The sequence below is a fragment of the Euleptes europaea genome, chromosome 10 (genome assembly GCF_029931775.1).
Source record: "Euleptes europaea isolate rEulEur1 chromosome 10, rEulEur1.hap1, whole genome shotgun sequence".
NCBI classification, from domain to species: domain Eukaryota; kingdom Metazoa; phylum Chordata; class Lepidosauria; order Squamata; family Sphaerodactylidae; genus Euleptes; species Euleptes europaea.
This window is the reverse complement of record NC_079321.1, coordinates 77,105,463-77,125,844: the sequence shown is the minus strand read 5'-3', so window position 1 is coordinate 77,125,844 and position 20,382 is coordinate 77,105,463. Positions and strand designations below refer to the sequence as shown.

The following is a 20,382-nucleotide window of genomic DNA, read 5'->3' as shown; positions in this document are numbered from 1 at the left end:
AAATAATTTTCAATAAAGCCCCTTAAAATTATAAACAATGCTTCTTTGTTTAAGAGTTCTTCAAGGAGGCTTATCTCCATAAAAGCTGGTAAAAAGATCCTGCACCCCAGGTTGCTCTCTCAAAGCTAAGTCTCCAAAAAGCTAATTCCCCCCCCCCCCAACTAAAATGGAGACGGTCTAATTGGGGTAACTGCATAGCCCAAGGCTGGGGCTGGGTCCCCATGGCTGCCACTCTGTGGTTGGTTGGTTCCCCCTGACTATCATGGCTGTGTCATCCCACCCCTTGGGGACACGACAGCAGGGCTTCTGGGAACACTGCCACAGCCTTGGTTTGTGTGGTCCTGCCTGCTGTGAGGCTTTTGCTTGGCCCTTGGCCTGTGAAGGTGTCTTGTAGGGAAAGGAGCAGTGGCTCCACTCTTGTGCTGTTAGTACCATGGATGACGCATTGTATAAATGGTTAGGTATTCTAATGCAACATCTTGCATGGGCACCATGCAAGTATATTTGAGCAAAAAGAATAAAGCATACAGAGGAAAAAGCTAAAAAGAAGAATAAAATCAAAACCTTATACGTACTGATCTCTGAAGGCAAGTTTTGGAGATTAAAAGAAGAAGAAAAGCCTTGTAAGACAGTAAATTCAAAGATAAACAACAACATAATTAAAATAATTACTGGATGAAAACATGGAAAAATATGCTGACTACTGCACATTTGTGCTGATTTGACATAAGTAGAGTGGTGAGTTTTTCGAATTGAGACACGTACATCAGAGCATCAGTTATATTACCATTAAAACTAGATGATAAAGTGCGTATCTGATCAACAATGTGAGTGAACTTTAGATATTGAATGCAGAGAAAAAAACCTCTGGTGGTTACAATGGTTCAGTATAAATGTAATATTTTCTGATTTCTTTGCTATGCCACAGAGCCCTCCTTAGGCTGATCATCTCTGCTCCTAATCTCTTAGAGATCCAGATGTTGCTTCAAGTTACGTAAAGATTGGCTCTAGAAATCTGCAGGACTTCAGTTGTGTTTGGGATTTGGTTGCAATTCTAAGCAGATGTACAAGGGAGTAAGTCTAATTGAACTCAATGGGATTTACAAATAGGTACAGTATAAGGGTTGGGTCAGGACTAAACTGGCAATTTCCTCCAATTCTCTCTTTGTGCTGTAGATCCCTTCATGCCATTCTTCAGGGTCCCTTATCACCCAGCAGCAGCATTTTGGGGAGATCCATAGGCCTGCAGTGAGAAGGGGGATGGAGGGGAATGCTATTCCACTGACGGGATATTTCATCTTGAACAAACCCTACATGCTTAGGGTTGTATTGTAGGGCACCTGACTGTAGGGCTGTTGAAAAAAAAAAATTGGCAAAGTTTGGCTTCGGCAAAATTTGGCCCTTTTAAATTCGGGCCATGCCGAAGTCCAAGCTCCCCCACTTCGGATCCCCGAAATTCGGGCAAGATCAGGAGTTCGGGGGAAATTCACCCCCCCGCGGGCCTTCACGGGGCTTCCATGAAGGAAGGTGGGCTGCTGCCGTGGCTGCACTGGTGCCCATGTGTGGCGTTGCCTGAGCACTCCCCAGTGCCAGCACAGTGCAAGGGGCATTTATGCCAGTGCTAGGGTCTCACCACCTCCTAAGCCCATTTGGCCCTTCCCCTTAGGATTGCACTGTTATGGTGCAATCCTAAGAACTATTAGGTTGCTATGCTAAGAATGCTTTCCTGGGAGTAAGCCCCACTGAATAAACTGGGGAAAGCTGATCAGGAATGCTCAGGCAGTTCTTCATAGTAATGAAAACATGTTAAGAACTCAGAGAATAGTTTCTTTAACTATGTTGCCAATCATGAGGTATGTGAAGAATGCAGGATAATATAACACATAGAAAATGATAGTTTAGTAAGCATGTCATAATATTTGTCCTGATATTCTATAAAACTATATCTTAGTTATCTTTCATTGCAAAAGAATGTGCCTAAAGACACAAGAACAGATACAAAAATGAAATCTCACTGTTTTTGGTGGGATCTTTCATGGCAGCATTTGTTTTGGTCACATCATCTGCAAGTTTTTTGTAGTTGTCTTTTACACCAAGGAGATTTTTGCTGAGATCTCTGATCCTGGCCAGTACATCGTTTGCGGTATCATTAGCTTGCTTAGCTTTGTCCTTGACTGCTTGCACCTTGGCTGCTGTATCTGCAAGCAGAAGGGGGAAAATGAGAATGACAGAACATCCTTGCCATGATTATATGCAGGCAAGCCCATCTTGGTTAGAATCTGTTATGCTTAACAACAACATTTTACTGTGGGAAGAGCCCTTTTATTTTGAATGGACAGAGCTTGGTGTAGTTATGAATGGGTAAATTCTTGACTTGGTAAGGTAGTCTATCTAAAGATAAATATAGACTCTGTTGTCACTATTTCAGACAGCACACTGTATTAATCAGATCCATCATCATGAAACTTGTTAGTGATATGAACAGCCAAGAGACCAGTAGAGGAGCATGATCAGTAGATTTGGCTGACTAGCAATGACATCCTAAGTAGAGCTATACCCTTTAAAATCAATCAGTAAGCTTAGAAGGGTATAACTCTGCTTAGGATGCCATTGTCAATTATACAAGAAAAAGTGTATTATCAGTTTTGTGAAATCTGAAGAATGCAAAAACCTATTCCTTGAACTAGAAAAAAACTTGCAAGAATTATGACTGAAATGCAAGCTTCCACATTATAAAAACTATCAGAATGTTATTTTCTTGGAAGCCAGCTTATGTGCATTGTTACAAAACTCCCCAACCCTCTGTCACCTGCATTGGCAAAAGGAAGAGCACAAATGCTTGTGAGATGGTTTAATTAGAAGACAACTTTGGTGAATCAGAGAAATCTGTGATCCAGCACAATTTGGCACAGTGAAGTTATGATGCATAGCTTTATCTAACCATGTTCTTCTCTTTTCCCCTCATTTAGTGCCACATAAATCTGTTCTCTCCCACTAGGAAGTACAGCCACACTTCTATGATGTCAGCCCAGTTTGCCCCGTATGGATAAAACATTGGCATGAAAGCCTGGCTGCTATTTATATCCTTTGGATGTAAAATTGCTCAGTTAGTTACAGTCCCTTACATGAAGGGATGGTTGATATTTCTGTGGAAATTATGAATTTTACTTAACTAGAACATTCTCTCTGACTATTTCTCTCAGTACTAGCCTGTCAAGAAGTTGAGGTCTCTCAATTTCTTGGATTGCATGATTTTTTGGTTCAGGCCTGGGAGGCCTATGACTTTTGTGTTATTGGGATTTTAGACCAGAAAAATAAGTTTCCTTTTGAAAACTGCTTCTGTGGAGGGAGTAAGCCCCAGCTGGTGCTAGTTAACCTTTCCCCTTTTTGGAATGCAAGGCCGTGCATTGCCATGGTAATTAAATGGTCAGCCATCATGACAATGTCCAGGTGCAGGTAGTTCTGCAGGCTTCCTCACCTGAACACATCTGAGTGAGTCAGCAATTCTGACCAAGCGATTAATTAACAGCTAAGTGCTTGCGTTTTCTCAATTGGCCTCTAAGAGCTCATGCCACTGAGAAAACGAATATAAGGACAAACCAACCCTTGAGAAAACTATGCATGCTTTGGGGTACAGCAGGAGAGCTGTGCTGGCTGCATCACAACCCATTTGATTTTGGCCCTACGGGGAAATTCTGGTCAAGCTGACCTGCTTGGAGAAACCTTTGGACAACCTTTTGAAACTCTTGAATGCTGGAAGCATCTTTGGAAGTTGGTAACTATAAACCTGATGCAAGAAACCTTTGCCAATCCTTTTGAACCAAAAAGGCTTTTGAATGTATTAGCTAGTTATGCTAAATAGTTTATTGTTTTCTTGCTTAACACTTCATGACTTTTCTGTCCTGTAAACCAGCTTGAATCTTATAAATAAATTGTTAGCCTTTAAATGGCTTGTGTCTGTGACTTTGGGATTCCAAGCCTAAATTCTAAGTGCCTTTGTGTGAGTGTAAAAACCACCTACCAAAAACCTAAGACATTTTTAGGAGTGTAATCTTTCCCTGGCAGGCCTCTACCTTGCAGAGTAAGCGTTGCACTTAATTTTGGAGTGAGTTGGGAGAGGATTGCCCTTATCTTTTCCCTGGAGCTCAACCTTTTGAAAGGGCTGGTGGCAGCTACTCCTTGGACTTGGGGTGAAAGCCTGGAGTTCAAGGTTTTGTCTTTTGGAAAACTTTTGACCAAACCAAAGCAGCCTCCAACTGGTGGAGACAGGTTGGGGAGCTCTTTGACATAGCCTTCCACAGTAACAGAAAGGGAAGGTACTTTGGGGAAATGTTAAAATGATGGATTGGCTGGCAGGCAGGCAGTATGCTGTCTTTCAACCTCTAAAATGGGTCTTCTAAGAATGACAAAATAGACAGCTCCTGCCAGGCAAAAAAAAAAAAAGAATATAAAGGTTTCCTTCTTCTGTAGCATACATCTCAGCAACATCATTAAAGAGGTAAAACAGCTGAGAGAACCTACAGGATATAAAGGCACACAGAAAAAGTAGTAGCAGAAGAAGAGTTGATTTTTATACCCTGCTTTTCTCTACCTTTAAGGAGTCTCAAAATGGCTCACAATTGCCTTGCCTTCCGCTCCCCACAATAGACACCTTGTGAGGTAGGTGGGACAAGTTCTGAAAGAACTGTGACTAGCCCAAGGTCACCCAGCAGGCTTCATGTGGAGGAGTGGGGAATCAAACCTGGTTCTCCAGATTAGAGTCCACCACTCTTAACCCCTACGACACCCTGGCTCTCAGAGCCAGCATGGTACAGTGGATAACAGCGGTAGTTTGGAGCAGTAGACTCTAATCTGGAGAACTGGGTTTGATTTCCCCACTCTTCCACATGAGCAGTGGACGCTAATCTGGTGAACCAGGTTGGTTTCCCCACTCCTACACATGAAGCCAGCTGGGTGACCTTGGGCTAGTCACAGTTCTCTTAGAGCTCTCTCAGCCCCACCTACCTCACAGGGTGTCTGTTGTGGGGAAGGGAAGATGATTGTAAGCCAGTTTGATTCTTCCTTAAGTGGTAGAGAAAGTTGGCATATAAAAACCAACTCTTCTTCTTCTTCTATATAGATATATATTTCAAAAGATGAGGAAAGATAAAGCCCATTAATGTAGTGGGGTGTTCACTTCCACTGAGCTGAAACTCTTCCCTGACTCTGTAGCCTAGTTCACAGGCTGTAGAAATACTTTGATGGAGTCTGAATAGGAATGAAATGTTTGTCCACTATATATGGAGAGGGAATGCATACCAGCATTATTGAGACAACAGAGCAACATTCATGGTTATCTGATTATGTTCAACTGTGTGAAAGGGGAAAAAAATTACCATTGTGCGACAAAGGAAGACAGGCCATTGGTTTACCTAGGCAACACTGGGATGAATTCCCTGCCCCCAGTGGGGGTTTCATTTGACTTCAGTAACTAACATTAAGTCAGATCTCACTGGTGACATGACTTGATCTCACTGAAAACATTATCTCTGATTGGGTCCCACATGTACTGGTGATCACACGGTGATGAAAAAGAGAAGCTCAAGAAAAAAAAAAGTAAGGACCAGCAGAAAGGAAGAATACTATGGCTACAAACACCCCCCAAAATGAAAATAAGATACATTTGGGTTTTTTTTGTTGGAGACCAATTGTGTCCCAATTTCCTCTTTCACACTGAAAAACTTGTACAAAAATGCTACTACTTACCATTAGGAATTGCTGACAGTTTCCCCAATGTATCATTCAAAGCTCTCAGGAGATCGGAGTTCTTTTCCTCAGCATCTTTCAGCCTTTTTTGCATGCCTTTTAGATTATCCCCATTTTCTACAAAGAGTACATAAACGAAAGGTTTATTCTGTAATTTACTTAAGCCTATGGTTATTTATTAGGTATACTGTATAACTTATTAACAAGAGAGATGATAATACCATGTATTCTCCAGTGGCAGGAAGGCCGCCCCCGCCGGATCCATCGCTTCCCGCCGCCAGGAGCCCGGTCAGGTAAGCCTGCGGGGGGGAGGGGTTATAAGCCGACCCTCGGCTTATACGCGGGTGCCTAATTTTTCCCCATTTTTGGGGAGAAATTAGGCACCTCGGCTTATACGCGGGTCAGCTTATACACGGGTATATACGGTATGCAATTGATAGAACTGTTGATACAATTTTTTCAGCTAATATTCCAGATTCACAGGGAATATAAAACTGCACAAAGAAAAGATTTACTGAAAAACCCAGTGATTATGGGAAAATTGAAAGGAAGACCCATGAAGGGAGCCTTAATAAAACCTGCCCCAATCAAGAGATAAAATTGTTCTGTGATAACTTCAGTTTCTAGGTTCTTGATTTCTTGGCTTATTTCAGTGGTGTGTGCATGAAGAAAGAGGATCAGTGAGCTCACATGCAGAGCAGTATCACAATGAGAGTGTTTTACTTATTCTCATCAGATTTACTTAACTTTTGACAGCTGCTACAGATGAAATCTGTACATTGAAAGACCATGAAGTCGTGTTAATTCTAAGATGGCCAACATCTGTGGCAACACTCATCAGTACATAAAATAATAGACCAACATCAGTTTAAAATGAAAAACTGTTACAAATCACAAGGACAGTAATATAATATTCAATTAGCTACTGAAAGAGTGGATGTCCTCCTTTATATATGATTCAATATTCCTTTCAAGATATTTTGCATGGTAGTGATACTTTTGCAAGATGACATACTCCATAAACATGACTTCTTTAAGAATAAATAAAGATATGTTACAAATTAGATTTGTGTATATTTACAATACATATGTCAAAAGTAAGGAGTGCAGTTTGGCAAGAAAAATGCTGATTAGTGATGAAACATCATTTCAGAAACATTTTTCATTATTTATCTATATTAGTATGAAATGTGCTGCACAACGGGGAGAAGGGAATCTGTAGCGATAAGGAATCTCCGTTTTGTAAACTAAGGCACCAAATGACAAAATTTGACAAATGGCCCAAGGATCACCAAGGCAAACACCTAAATATTAGATGTCCTGTGGTATATGAAAGCCTGCCTGACGTTATCAGGAAGGCTGATTCTAAACCGAAGAGGTTGAGCTGAAAAATGCTAAAATTACAAATATATAAATTTTAATAAGGTGCACAATCAAGTTAAAAACATAAGGCCTATAGCATACGCAAGACTTTCACATTCAATATATACAAACATAAACACCTGTGATGTACAATCTTACATTGACCAAAGTAGGATCCAAAAAGGACCAAACGCATTTCAGCCTGAGAAGGCCTTCCTCAGTGGTCAATCATAGAGTTATAATTTAGCACACATCCTAATAATATAATTCTGTCATACAAAACAGTAAAAAATGTATAAAAGCCCTTCTAGTATAGTGAAGCTCCCTGTAAGTTTATTTATTCCTTGTATACTAGAACATGGCTTCCATGTCTCACCTTCTTTTACATGCCCAGCTCTTGAGGATGTGTATACATCAAGCAGTGTTATTAGGTCAAATGATTTATTCCAAATTTTTACAGGGACGGGTGTTAAACAGGGGTGTGTTCTTGCGCCCCTCCTCTTTAACCTGTATATCAATGACATAGTACCGAAGCTAACAGATCCTGCTTCTGTTCCTCCATCTGTAGGCCAACAAAAAATCTCAATTCTGTTGTATGCTGACGACATGGCTCTATTATCTTTAACCAAGACTCCTTAATAACCTGGGTGAGTATTGTAGCAAAGAAAAACTCACAATCAATTACTCCAAAACCAAGGTCATGGAAAAGAAAAGACCTAAAAAGTTTCCCTGGAGTATACGAGGACTTCAGATTGAGCAATGCAAACTCTTTAAATACTTGGGCATTACATTCAGTGAAACCCTGAACAGGAATGCCCACCTCTCAATCATTAAGTCTTCAGCCTTAAAGACCATAGGAGTTATTCTGAGATTTTATTACACCAGGGGTGGATTTCTTATATACCCGGCTCTCACACTTTATCCTAGTAAGGTTATTCCTCACTTATTGTATGGCATTGAAATATGGGGGTGGAAATAACAAATTCTATCCAACTCAGAAATTATTCAGAATATGTTCATGTGGCGCATCTTGGCTTTGCCAAAAGGAACACCAGCGACCCTGATGAGGGAAGAACTTGGCCTCCCCTCAATGAAATCTCGAGCTCAGTTTATAATCCTGAAAACACTGAAAAAAATATAACTTAAAAAACACTGATTCACTCAGTAAAAGCAGTTTTCACCTACAGCAAAATAAGGATACTGAGCGATCTAACTTCCTTGGTAATATCTCCCGTTTCTCCATCCCAAACGATATACTCCAGCCCTCAGGGAGTAATTTAGAATTAGCAGGTTGGGTCTATAAAGAAGATGCATTAAATAGCCATCTAGCTGCCCATACGAAATACGCTCCATGGTTCAAATGGATTAAAAAGACCATTTTAGAGCCCCCTACCTTGCAGACATCACAACATACAGCCTCAGAGCAGCCCTTACATCGCTGCCTTTCCAAACCAGGCCCATGGAGCTACTTGCAGGTCGTTTTTTTAAAAAAACTGGCTCAACACATTTGTATATATGGTGGTTCAGTAGAAGATCTCCCCCATTATGTTCTGGCCTGTCTTTTATATACTGAGCCCGGGAACAGGTTACTGGCAAACATGCTTTCAGCGTCACAATTATCATCTGATGCTGACAGATTAGTCTATTTGTTATCAGATATGGACCCTTATATTTCCTGAAAAATGGCACTGTTTGGCCTGGCAGCCAAGAAAATCAAAGCAAAGGAAATCACAAAAGGTGGTAAAGCTGGATAGAGCCGAATGGGCATATTTTAATTTCTTAATTTCCGTATTCTTTTAATGATTCTGGTTTTGTATATTTAACTTGTTGTTATACTGTTTTTGATTGTAATAGCCTATGGCCTTATACAATAAACTTGATCTGGATCTACTCATGTAGCCATCTTATATATGCCTATAATGATTCCCCTCGTTTCTGGTTTCGTTGGTGAAAGCAGACCCTTTCATGGATGAGGTTTTTCTTGGGCATAAAATATTCATTGAATTTTTCCCAGGACTAAGAGATATATTTTTTTCTTTTTCATTAGCAAATACAAAAGAGTTAAATATCTGCTCTGCTTATGGGCTCATGGCAAAAATTAGGGAGCATATATGAATGTCTTCCATTTCCAGTCAGGTCGTCATGAAGCCCCACTAAACTCAAAGACATCTAGTGGAGAAAACTTTGCCATGCTAGGCCTCGTTTCCCTTTCTTCTGTGTTCTTTGACTGCTAGCTCAAAAGGGCCCTTCTGCCACACGAGGGTCTCTAGGGAGTAGGACTGCCAGATTCCAGGTGGGGCCTGGAGATCTCCTGGAATTACAACTGACCTCCAGACAACAGATATCAGTTTCCCTGGAGAAAATGGCTGCTTTGAAAGGTGGACTCTGTCACGAGAATTTTTGTATTGAACATTAGTTCATATTAAATATATTAGTTTATATTAAATGAGTTTGGGTTAAGAATAACCACATGCATACCTTAATATTATAACCTATAGTCTCACAAAACTTGACTAAGGTTTTCAGAAAGCAGCCCTCTAGCTGACCCCAACTTTTCCATTAGCTTCCTGACCTTAGAAAGTAACAGGAGATTTGCATTGCTAACAGTTAATCACCCACAGCACATCAGATGCCCCAAATTTATGCAAGGTCACTAAAACAGACAACAAATTATCTGCTCACGTAAAGGGGGAGATTGTTTTGGTACATTGATGGACGGACAGGACAATCAGTTAGCAGACCTGGACACTGAAAGAATTATTATGGAACAAGATATTTCTAAACAATCTAGTCATGATTTGTGGAAACTCATTTCCTAAAGAATGTGACAGGGAGGGGTCATTTGAGACCCTCTCCTCACGGTCCAGCCCATAAAAGGCTGATCCAGATGCCCAGTCCTTGTCCTTCCACGGAGAGATCACAGACCCGTTGAATATGGTTGCCATCTCTGTCTCTCTCTTTGGAAGTGACTCAAAGGCCTTTATTACTGTCTGTCTGTCTGTGAGTCTGTTACTTTATGGCATATATATTTAGTTAAGTATTGCTTTCTCCTTTGCTTCATATTCTTTTTGTAAGTTCAATAAAACTGTTTGATTTACTCTTCATATGGTTTGAATGCTTTTTAAGAGTGACTGTGTAAGAGTGCTTCTCTGTATGCAAGATCCTTTTCTATCCAGATCTCTCTGGGTTGCTTTTTGGTAAGTGAAGCAGGCAGAGAAAAACCATGCATAGCGAACTACAAGGGGGGGAAAGAAAATTTTCTCCCGACAGACTCCATAGCATTTTACTCTGCTGAGGCCTCTCCCCTCCCCAAACCCTATCCTTCCCAGGCTTTCTTTCTCTCGGGGTTCCTTTTGTGTGTAGTTTCTGATTCCTGGACTAGGGTTGCCAGTCACAGGTTGGGAAATACCTGGAGATTTTGGGGGTGGAGCCTGAGGAGGCCAGGATTTGGGGAGGGGAAGGATAATCAGCAGTTCCTCCACCCCCTCAACCCCGGGAGTCGTGGAGGCGGGTGGTGCAGGCGGAGTCGGTGCCCCGGGAGGGAGCGGGGCTGAGTGGGGCTGAGTGGCCGGGGCTCTGTACTTTGGGAATGACAGGCTGTTCGGTCGGCGGAGACAGCGAGATGGGCGACCCTGCCGGCTCAGCTGGGCGCGAGGGTTGCCCATCCTCCGACGGCAGTGGTGGCGACCGGGTTTGGGATCGCGTTTGCACTGCAAGCATGGGCAATAAACGTCGCTGGGCAGGGGTGAGCAAGTCAGTGGGCCGATCAACTTTGGTAGGATATTGGGGAAGTCTAGACAAAGCGTCGGCCAGTAAGTTTTGCTTCCCCAGTACATGTTTCAAAATGAAGCGAAACTGGGCAAAGAAGTCCGCCCAGCGCACCTGTTTCATGGACAGCTTGTGAGCCCCTGTTAGGGCCTCCAGGTTTTTGTGATCGCTCCAGACTTCAAATGGCAGTTTGGAACCTTCTAAGAAGTGTCTCCACACAGTCAGGGCATGCTTGACAGCAGCAGCCTCTTTTTCCCATACGGGCCAGTTGAGCTCAGACTGTGTGAATTTTTTAGAGAAGTAAGCGCACGGAGGCAATTGACCATCCTCCCCCCGCTGCAACAAGGCTCCCCCCATGGTGACATCAGATACATCGACTTGCACAATAAACATTTGGTTACAGTCTGGGTGTTGTAAAACAGGTTCAGAAGTAAACAGGCTTTTCAGTGTGTCAAAAGCTGTTTGACAGTGGGGGTCCAATTTACTCGAGCGTTGGGCAAGGTAGTTGCATTCCCCTTCCCCTTAGTCTTAAGGAGGTCCATGATGGGGAGTGCAATGTGAGCGAAATTGGGGAGAAATGTTCTGTAAAAGTTTGCAAATCCAAGAAACGTCTGGACTTGCTTAAGGGTGGAGGGTGGCTCCCAATCGAGTACTGCTGGCACTTTGTCACGGTCCATAGTTAGCCCATGGTGTGAAATGACATAGCCAAGGAATGTCAACTGCTTTTGGTGAAATTCACACTTGGATACCTTAGCATAGAGCTGATTGTCTATGAGATGTTGCAACACTTTTCGAACCAAGGCAACATGTTCGTCCATAGTTTTAGAGTAAATAAGGATATCATCCAGATAAACTATAACCCCTTTGTACAGAAGGTCATGTAGGATCACGTTAATGAGTTGCATGAAGACCCCTGGAGCCCCTTTTAACCCAAAAGGCATGACCAGGAATTTAAACATCCCAAAGCAACTTGAAAATGCGGTTAGAGCCTCATCCCCCTCCCGGATCCTAACTCTGTAATACGCTTCGACTAGATCCAATTTAGTGAAGATATGTCCCTCTTTCAGTTGTCCGAGGAGATCTGAAAGGAGAAAGATGGGGTAAGCGTTGGTTTGTGTGACAGCCTTGAGCTTGCGAAAGTCAATACACAACCACAAATCTCCAGTTTTCTTGAGCACAAAGAAAGCGGGTGCAGAAAAGGGAGCAGTGGAGGGACCGATGAAACCCCGAGCTAGGTTCTTATCCAGGATGTCCCGAAGCACCCCCCTCTCTGTAGGGCTCATTGGGTAAATCTTACTTTTTGACAGTTTGTCATTGCCCACCAATAGCACAGTCTGTCCGGCGGTGGGGGACAAGATGTCACATTCTTGCACTTTAAATACATCTGCAAAGTCTTGATATTGGGGAGGGGCAGTGAGGGCAGATCAGAGGTCTCTGAGGCCAGGGCAGGGGTTGGGGTGTTGACAGCTTTAACCGCCACCTCATATCGATATTGGTCACACAGCGGGTTGTCGAACGCCAACTTCCCAGCCCCCCAATCAATAGTAGGGCTGTGTCCTTTGAGCCAGTTTACTCCTGGCTGGCAGACCCTGATGCTGTCACGCAAATTCGCTTACCAGGACGTCAATTTGGTCCTGCATTTGGCCCATACGATCCAATAAGTCTTGGTTTTCATACTTCAAAGTGAGGATCTCTTCCTCAGCACCCCCCGTCAGGCTTGGCTAGCCCGGAAGTTTGTATTCCAATCCTCGTAGTTGTCCTCTTGATCCTGTGTCAGCTCCGCTGCAAGCTGCCGTCTACGGGCCGCATCTCGGGGCTCTGGGGACCATGTAGAAAAGGATCATTCCAATTTATAACGGCTCCCCGTTCGTACCCCAAAGACACCTCGAGCCCGAGCCGCGGCTTCCTCCTCCGCCCGCTGTTGGTCAGCGAGCGTTTTGCACGTCGCAAGTCTGGCTGCCTCAGCAGCAGTTGTTAGAGGTAAAGCCGCCTGCTCCAAAATTGGAAGGATGTCCTTGTGTCTGCCCAACAAGGGATGAACTTGGTGGGCAAGATCCGCGGATGCAGCACCAAACGTAGGTTGCAAAAAATTTTCCACGTCGGCCTCCACTGCCGTGGCCGGCGGCAGGTCCATAAGAGCCATGATAGTCCTAGCTGCAACATTCTGTGCATCCCGTTGGCACAGGAGAGGATCGGGGATGTCCTCTGGGGCCCCGGCCATCTGGAAAGGTAGCCCGCAGTCTTGGATCAGGGCCGCCGGCTGGCACTGCGCCTCTTGGAGGGCGAGCTCACTGAACAACCGAGCCAGGAGAGCAAAGTCCCGTTGTGCTGACTGGAAATCCTCCAGCAACCCCTCCAGCCACAAAAGCTCGCTGCGGGTCAGTAGGTCAGCGTCCCTCGTTTGCCAAGGAGCTGCCACCGCTATACGAAGCCACTGGCGCACCGCCAAGCTGCCCAAACGGTTGGCCTCCGCACGAGTCCAAAGGGCTTCAACAAGGACAGTGTGTAGAAGGTCGCAGTCCTCGGGGAGCTCGTCCTGTCCCCCAACCCAAGAGCCCACCAGGATTGTATAAATAGGGATTAGAGTCCAAATGTCAGCTCTAGCCCCGTGATAATTTCATGAATAAATTCCATGAGATGCTTAGTCCAGAAAATCAGGTTTATTCAGAAAAGTCAACAGGTTTCAGAAGCCTAAAAGTCAAATGGACTCTAATGTAGGCAACAGGCAGAAACAGAACATAAGTAGCAAAACGAAGACTGATAACAGGGCACCATGGTAACCACCACCACCACCCCGGAGACCAAAGGAGACCAACAGGGCACTCGGTGCTTCTCACAGCGCGAAGTCTAAACAGGGAATCAGGCGAGACCTTGAACGAGGAACACAACAGCAGCTGCTCGCAACCACGGCATACCATTCCCAGGACCTGCTCCTGACAGTAATTAGGGTTGTCAGGTCCCTCTTCGCCACCAGCAGGAGGTGGAGCCTGAGGAGGGGAGGGTTTGGGGAGGTGAGGGACTTCAAAGCCATAGAGTACAACAAACCCTTGAAGACTGTGATGTTAAACCAGCATTGTTAAAAGTATGGTACAAGTACAAAAGAAGGATTGGTCCCTCTCTGCCCTCTATAATGTCCCCGGTTGAAGCCTACCATGAAGATTTCGCTTGGAAGTGTGGTTTTTATCTTATATATCAAGACATGATTGGCGAGGCCGGAGAAATCAAGCACTCATAAGCACTAAAAAAAGAAAACAAATATTTGAACTGGCTAACATACCTACAGTTAAGATCGAAGCTTAAAGAATATTGTCTAAAATCCAGTACGATGAGAACATTAATGGAATTTGAAACTATAATAACTAAAAGTCAGGACCACTTGCTTGGGAAGATATATAAATTGCTGTTAAGATATGACACTGAAATGGAACAAGTGAAAACAAACATGATTAAATGGATGCAGTATTTTGGAGAAATGGTAACAATGGAAACATGGAAAGGATTGTGTACAACAGAGTTGAAGTTCACTGCTAGTCAAGAAGTTAAAGAAAACTGGTACAAGATGTTCTATAGATGGTATCTTACTCCCAATATGATACAGAAGATGAGCAATTAAAAAGAAAAGAGACAAGGAGCTTGCTGGAAATGCAAAACCCTAGACGGTTCCTATTATCATGTATGGTGGACTCGTCCAATGTTGCAGTCTTACTGGAAAGTGATTCATAAAGAACTACAGAAGATGTTCCAACAAAAATTTATGCTGGATCCTAAGAGCTTGTTGTTAGGTGTAATGCCAATGGAATTGTCTCCACAACTTAAAGACCTGTTCAAGTATGCTACCACTGCGGCTAGAGTTATCCTTGCAAAAAGATGGAAACAACCATCCCTCCCTGAGGTGGAGGAATGGAAAGACAAACTAACAGAGTATGCAGTCATGGCCAAAATGACCCACACAATGAATATAACTGATGAGGTGACCTATGATCAACTTAACAACAAATGGAAATTGTTCTATAGATATGTTGAGGCTGAAGGTTAATTGAAATAACATTAAAAATTAAACATCATATAATCACAAGGTAGCTTCTCAGTGCAGAGTAGAAAATTGTTTGGATAGTTATAAAATATGTAGGATGTTTATTTTTTGAATGTACTTATATTTTTGCTTGGATAATAGCTAACCCAAAAGTTATAAAATTATAATGTAGTCTGCTCGATTAATCTCTCAAGAGGAAGTGTTTATGTTCTTTTCCTTCTTTATCTTTTGACAGATACCCTGTTTACCCATTCCTTTTTTACCTTTTGCACCCTCAATATAAAATAAATAAAATATTTATTTTTTTAAAATGCCATAGAGTCCAGTTGCCAAAGCGGCCATTTTCTCCAGGTGAACTGATCTCTGTCAGCTGAAGATCAGTTGTAATAGCAGATATCCAGCTAGTACCCAGGGGTTGGCAACCCTAGTTCTAATCCAAGGAGATCTCCAGCCACCACCTGGAAGTTGGTAACCCTAGCTTCCCCACATTTTCTGATAGGACTTCTGGCTCCTTCCCTCTTCCTTAGTCCCAGTAGAGGTTCACATTTCACTACAAAAACAATGTAAGCCGCTTTGGGTTCCCTTGGGGAAAAGGTGGTGTAAAAAGTAAGTAAATACATTTGATAGCCCCAGACTGGACTGCATAGCTTCCTGACTGGACTGCAAAATGACCTCTGTATATGTCAGGCCTGCTCTCCTCTCTCAGTGTTTTGTCTTCTTGCAGATGTTTTACTCAAGGATGGTTTCTCTAACCGTTGCATTCCTCTCCAGCCTTCGATGCCCGTGGGAGCCTGGCACCGTTACCCTGGGGGTTGCCATGTCAACCTGTACTATCTGATATGACCTGTATGACCACTATTCCTCCATATATTCTGCTGTATATCCCTGCCCCCCCATTCCTGCCTTTATACTTCTACAAGCTCTGAATACCTGTATGTTTTCTAATAAAGTCAACCCTTTCTGGACTACCTGTCTGGACTACCTGTTGCTTTAAGGAGTACTACGGGGACAAGTGCTTACAGTGTAAAAGAAACAACACCTTTGCCAAACACTGAGATAGGATGAGGCTTACTCTTGAAATATTTGCTAAAAAGGATAAAAAAAAACCAATGGGAAAAATTGGGATTGTTCTACATATTTTCTGAAAGTGAAAGGAAATATTTTCTTATAATTTGACAAAGAATGATGACATATACTGTTAAAATAAGTTACAGTATATTTGTGTTTCAAGGCAAAACAAAATGGCAGGAGACCTGACTGCACATCTCCTGCATATTTGTACATGTTTTTACATGAGGGCAAATTGGATCTGGGCTATGGTTCTGGAGAGGGCAGGGGGTTTAAATTTTCCTGTGCCATTTTTCTTATCTAAATTGTTCTTCCTGAACTTATTTGTGGCATGTGGGAAACATGTAGGCATCACAAGCGATCCTTGTTCTCCTATGTACAAGACAGCACCTTTGGGGGTGCACTTTAAATCAGGAAAAAACCCTTCCAAGTGCCACAAATCTAATCTGATTTGCTGTTCCCTTCACTAACTTGATCCTCAAATCTCTGCTAGAAAAATGGATTAGGGAAAACAGTTGCAGGAGTGACAACAACACTTTCAAATGAATGTGTATGGGATGCAGGTGTGGATAGATTGAAGGTTTTTGTCCCGTCTAGCAATATAAATGACAGTAGTGTCTTGTACAATTGAATATTCTTAAATGGAGTTTTAATCAGACTTGTTCTACAATACCACTTTTCAAATATAATTCCAAGTTCTCATAGGTTTTTTTTTTGAAAATGCATAACATATAAAAGGCCTTTAAAATTAGCTTCCACATAACAGATGCATTTCCCATGGTTATTTCAGCAGTTCTGCCCAATGTCTGTTTTGCTGACTGCTTCCCTTCTGTGCAGTTTGCCCCAATTATACCAATTATCCCATTTTTACATTTCAGAATCACCTTGCTTTGAAATGTTTCTAGCATTGTAACCATAGAACCAGACTATTTTTATGACTTTTAATAAGTTTAATTTGTGCGGCTCTTCCAATTTTCAATATTCAAACTCTATCTGCTTAATATTTTCCCTCTTAACATCTCAAACACATTTTAATTGTTTTCTAAACATTAGAAAGAGAAAAAGGCAAAATAAATTTCCTGAGGGACTCCTATGCATAATGGATGGAATCTCCTATATTCTCTATTAATATTTAAAGAAATTGGTAAGTTTTATTGGTGATAAATTTTTTGAAAGGCTACATTTTGGTCACCTGTAGTGAAACTAAACCCAAAGAACATTTTCTTTTAATCATTTCTGTTTAGATGGAGAGCATAATCTAGACTGTTTTGTTTGGCTCAGTGGTAGAGCATCTGCTTGGCATACAGAAGGTCCCAGGTTCAATCCCCGGCATCTCCAGTTAAAGGGACTAGGCAGGTAGGTGATGGGAAAGACCTCTGCCTGAAACCCTGGAGAGCCGCTGCCAGTCTGAGTAGACAATACTGACTTTGATGGACCAAGGGTCTGATTCAGTATAAGGCAGCTTCATGTGTTCATGTTTTCAAATATTTTTCCTTAGTTTTACAGAAAATAAAATCCATTTCTTGTGTATTTGCTAGAATAATAGACATTAAGTTTGTAAGGAAGCAATTAACCACAAATAAGGACCTTAATGTAGTCAGACACAGTAGAACACAGCTCACAATACTCAACTTGTGTACCAGTAAAGAAATAAATAAGAAGACATTTGATGTGTTCACAGCAGATGATGCACCTCTGCTTGAGTAGCAACTCCTTAGCATCCCAACAGCTGAATAATGAATAAAGTGGTAAGAAGAATAAGAAGACAAGAACCTGCCAATGCACAAGAGAATACTTGTTTTCATGGGAGTTTAAGTGAGACCCACCAACAAGAAAGCAGGAATGGTGATGTCATTTTGTTGTGTGAATTACTTACTGTCCCCCCAAAAGTAATGCCTGATGCAGAAACTGAGAGGTCTGTTAAGAAAGGCAATATAGGAAGAAAAAACCCAAATTGCAGCTTCAACTTTTATTTGCATCTCTAATAGTCACAAGAGCCAGTGTGGTGTAATGGTTAAGATGTCGGACTAGGACCTGTGAAACTCAGGTTCAAATCCCCACTCATGCCATGGAAGCTTGCTGGGTGACTTTGGGCCAGTCAACACACTCTCAGCCCTGACCTCGGCTAGGATTTGGATGGTAGACCTCCAAGGAATACCAGGATCGTGACACGGAGGCAGGCAATGGCAAACCACATCCGAATGTCTCTTGCCTTGAAAATGCTAAGTGGTCACCATAAATCAGTCATAAAAGATTCTGGAGATGATTAATCCAATGAGTAACATGAGAGTTGCCCTCTTATTTTAAATCAAGCCATTCTTTCCACCTCAGATATTGTCAAGGAATGGCAAAGGTGTAGTAATGGTCTACCTTTCCCCCAGAGGGCACAATGTCCTAAATGGGATGGTATCCACCAATGTTATGGTGTCTGGTGACGCTTGAAATTTCTCTGATGCAGAAATCTCTGTCCAGGTCCAAGGCACTGGCAGAGAAAAGGAGGTAGAAACTTATAGGGTGTTTTTTTCTTCCAGACTTCAAAACTAAGTTTTTTTAGGAGAACATTCCAAAAGTACACAAAATCACACAAGATACTATAAGAAACAATTTGAAACTACCACCCTCAGAAATCTGATATTTGTAGTTGTTTATGAACTGTCATATAAATTAAGAATAACCTGTGTAGCCACAGATTTCAGGGACTCTGTTCTAATTATATACTCTGGTGACACTGATTTATTGTGAAAAGTGCATCCTTTTTGCTGATATCATACATTTTGCAGCTGTTAAGTGAGCTAGAGCTTATGGGACTTTATCCAAAATACAAAGATAATTATCAGAAAACAGAGTTAAATACATATAGAAAAATAAAGCGACAGAGAAAAAAAATAAACCAGAAGCACAACTTTATAAGTATGGTACACAAAAATGTTTTTTATGTTTTGACCAGTTTTGTGAAACTGCTGCATTTCAAGAGAGTACTAATAGTGTAATCCTAAACAGAGTTACACCCTTCTAAATCCATGCCTTACAGTTAGGAATTGGCCCTTGGCCCTTTACATTTTAAAGGGGCATTATTTTCTATGGGGTAGACAGGGCCATCCATATAAAATAATGCCCCTTTAAAATGTAAAGGGCTGAGGCCCAACAGAGTGGTTCCTGTTCCCCAGCTGCTGCTGTCTTCCTGACATCAGAATCAAGAGTCCTGTTGGGAAGAAAGCAGCAATGGCGGACATTGCCAACCTCATACCATAAATATTGGGCATCTTATTGGGTCAACAATATTTGACTGTACACCTCTACTCATATCTACTACTTTGGACACACAACAAAGCAGTTTGGTGCCTGCAGAACTGAGCACCAATCCTTACCACCATTTAAGCATAAAGGGACAGTTATCATTACCTCAGTGGTGTGGCTACAACTTCTGTACCATTTCTACTACTTCGGTGAGACAGCAAGCAAGAATATATCTAAACTTTTTCCTTGCCACACTATTTTCGCTGGTTAGAAATCCATAAATTCAGAGCTTTCTTATTGACAAGGTGCAGCACAGAAAATGGGGGAGGGGGAGGCAGGAGCCCTTCCTCCTCTGAGAAGGCATTGTGAGCCCAGACAGGCTGTGTTTTATTTTTTAGTAGCCATTCCCTGTCGCTGCTGTGTGGCTGCAGGGAACCTGAGCTGAGTCTGGGGAATCTGGAACCAACTCTTAGAAAATGTGAACATCGATTCTGGCCCTAATTTGGCATGTATAAAGTGTCAAAGAGCCTTTTACATATATGGCCTCCAGAAATAATGCATAGCTGTGGGAAATATATTTTTTTCATATACAACTATGTTTTAAAAGTATTTTTTTCATGTAAGACAGAAGGCTGTGTACTGGAAAACAAAGAATCCTACTTTTAGGAAAACAGCATTCACTCATTCACAGGCATGGTCTTGAAAATCTGATTTGTGCAAAATCCTAGTTGTAGCATCTACTTCTCCCACTAGCTTCCCCCCCTTTCCAACCTCATAGAGAGAGAGAAATGAGTAAATCTCCATTTTAATCATTGCCATCAGACATTTTGCTCTGTAAGGACTATTTCAGCAATTTTTTGTGGTAATATATGGCATTTTCCTGATTAACAGCCATTTTATACCTTATGTAATGGGCTACAAATCAGGTAGATGTCATAACGTAGCAAGAAAACATTCCCATCTCTGTCATAGCCCACGATTGGCTTCCTGGAAGATATATTACTTGAGTGGTTTACAGGTTTTCATTACTTTAACTAATGTACTACTACCTGTAGTGCAGAGAGAGAAATTCTAAACTAATGATCACCTGCCTACTAGCTCTTTATGGAGTCCCTATCATTTGTCTTTCAATTCTAGTTTCCTACAGGGATTTGGGGAAATTTTAAGGC

At 42.1% G+C, this 20,382-nt stretch overlaps 1 protein-coding gene across 1 annotated transcript in view; it reads right to left on the bottom strand.

Annotated features, from left to right (window-relative positions):
• Positions 1–20,382, bottom strand: part of LAMA2 (laminin subunit alpha 2) — a 599,384-nt gene that overhangs the window by 85,680 nt on the left and 493,322 nt on the right. The window contains exons 42-43 of the mRNA XM_056856226.1: positions 5,746–5,862; positions 2,016–2,198 (exon numbers count right to left, since the gene is read on the bottom strand). Coding sequence (XP_056712204.1) covers positions 2,016–2,198; positions 5,746–5,862 — 300 coding nt within the window. The remainder of the gene's footprint in view (positions 1–2,015; positions 2,199–5,745; positions 5,863–20,382) is intronic.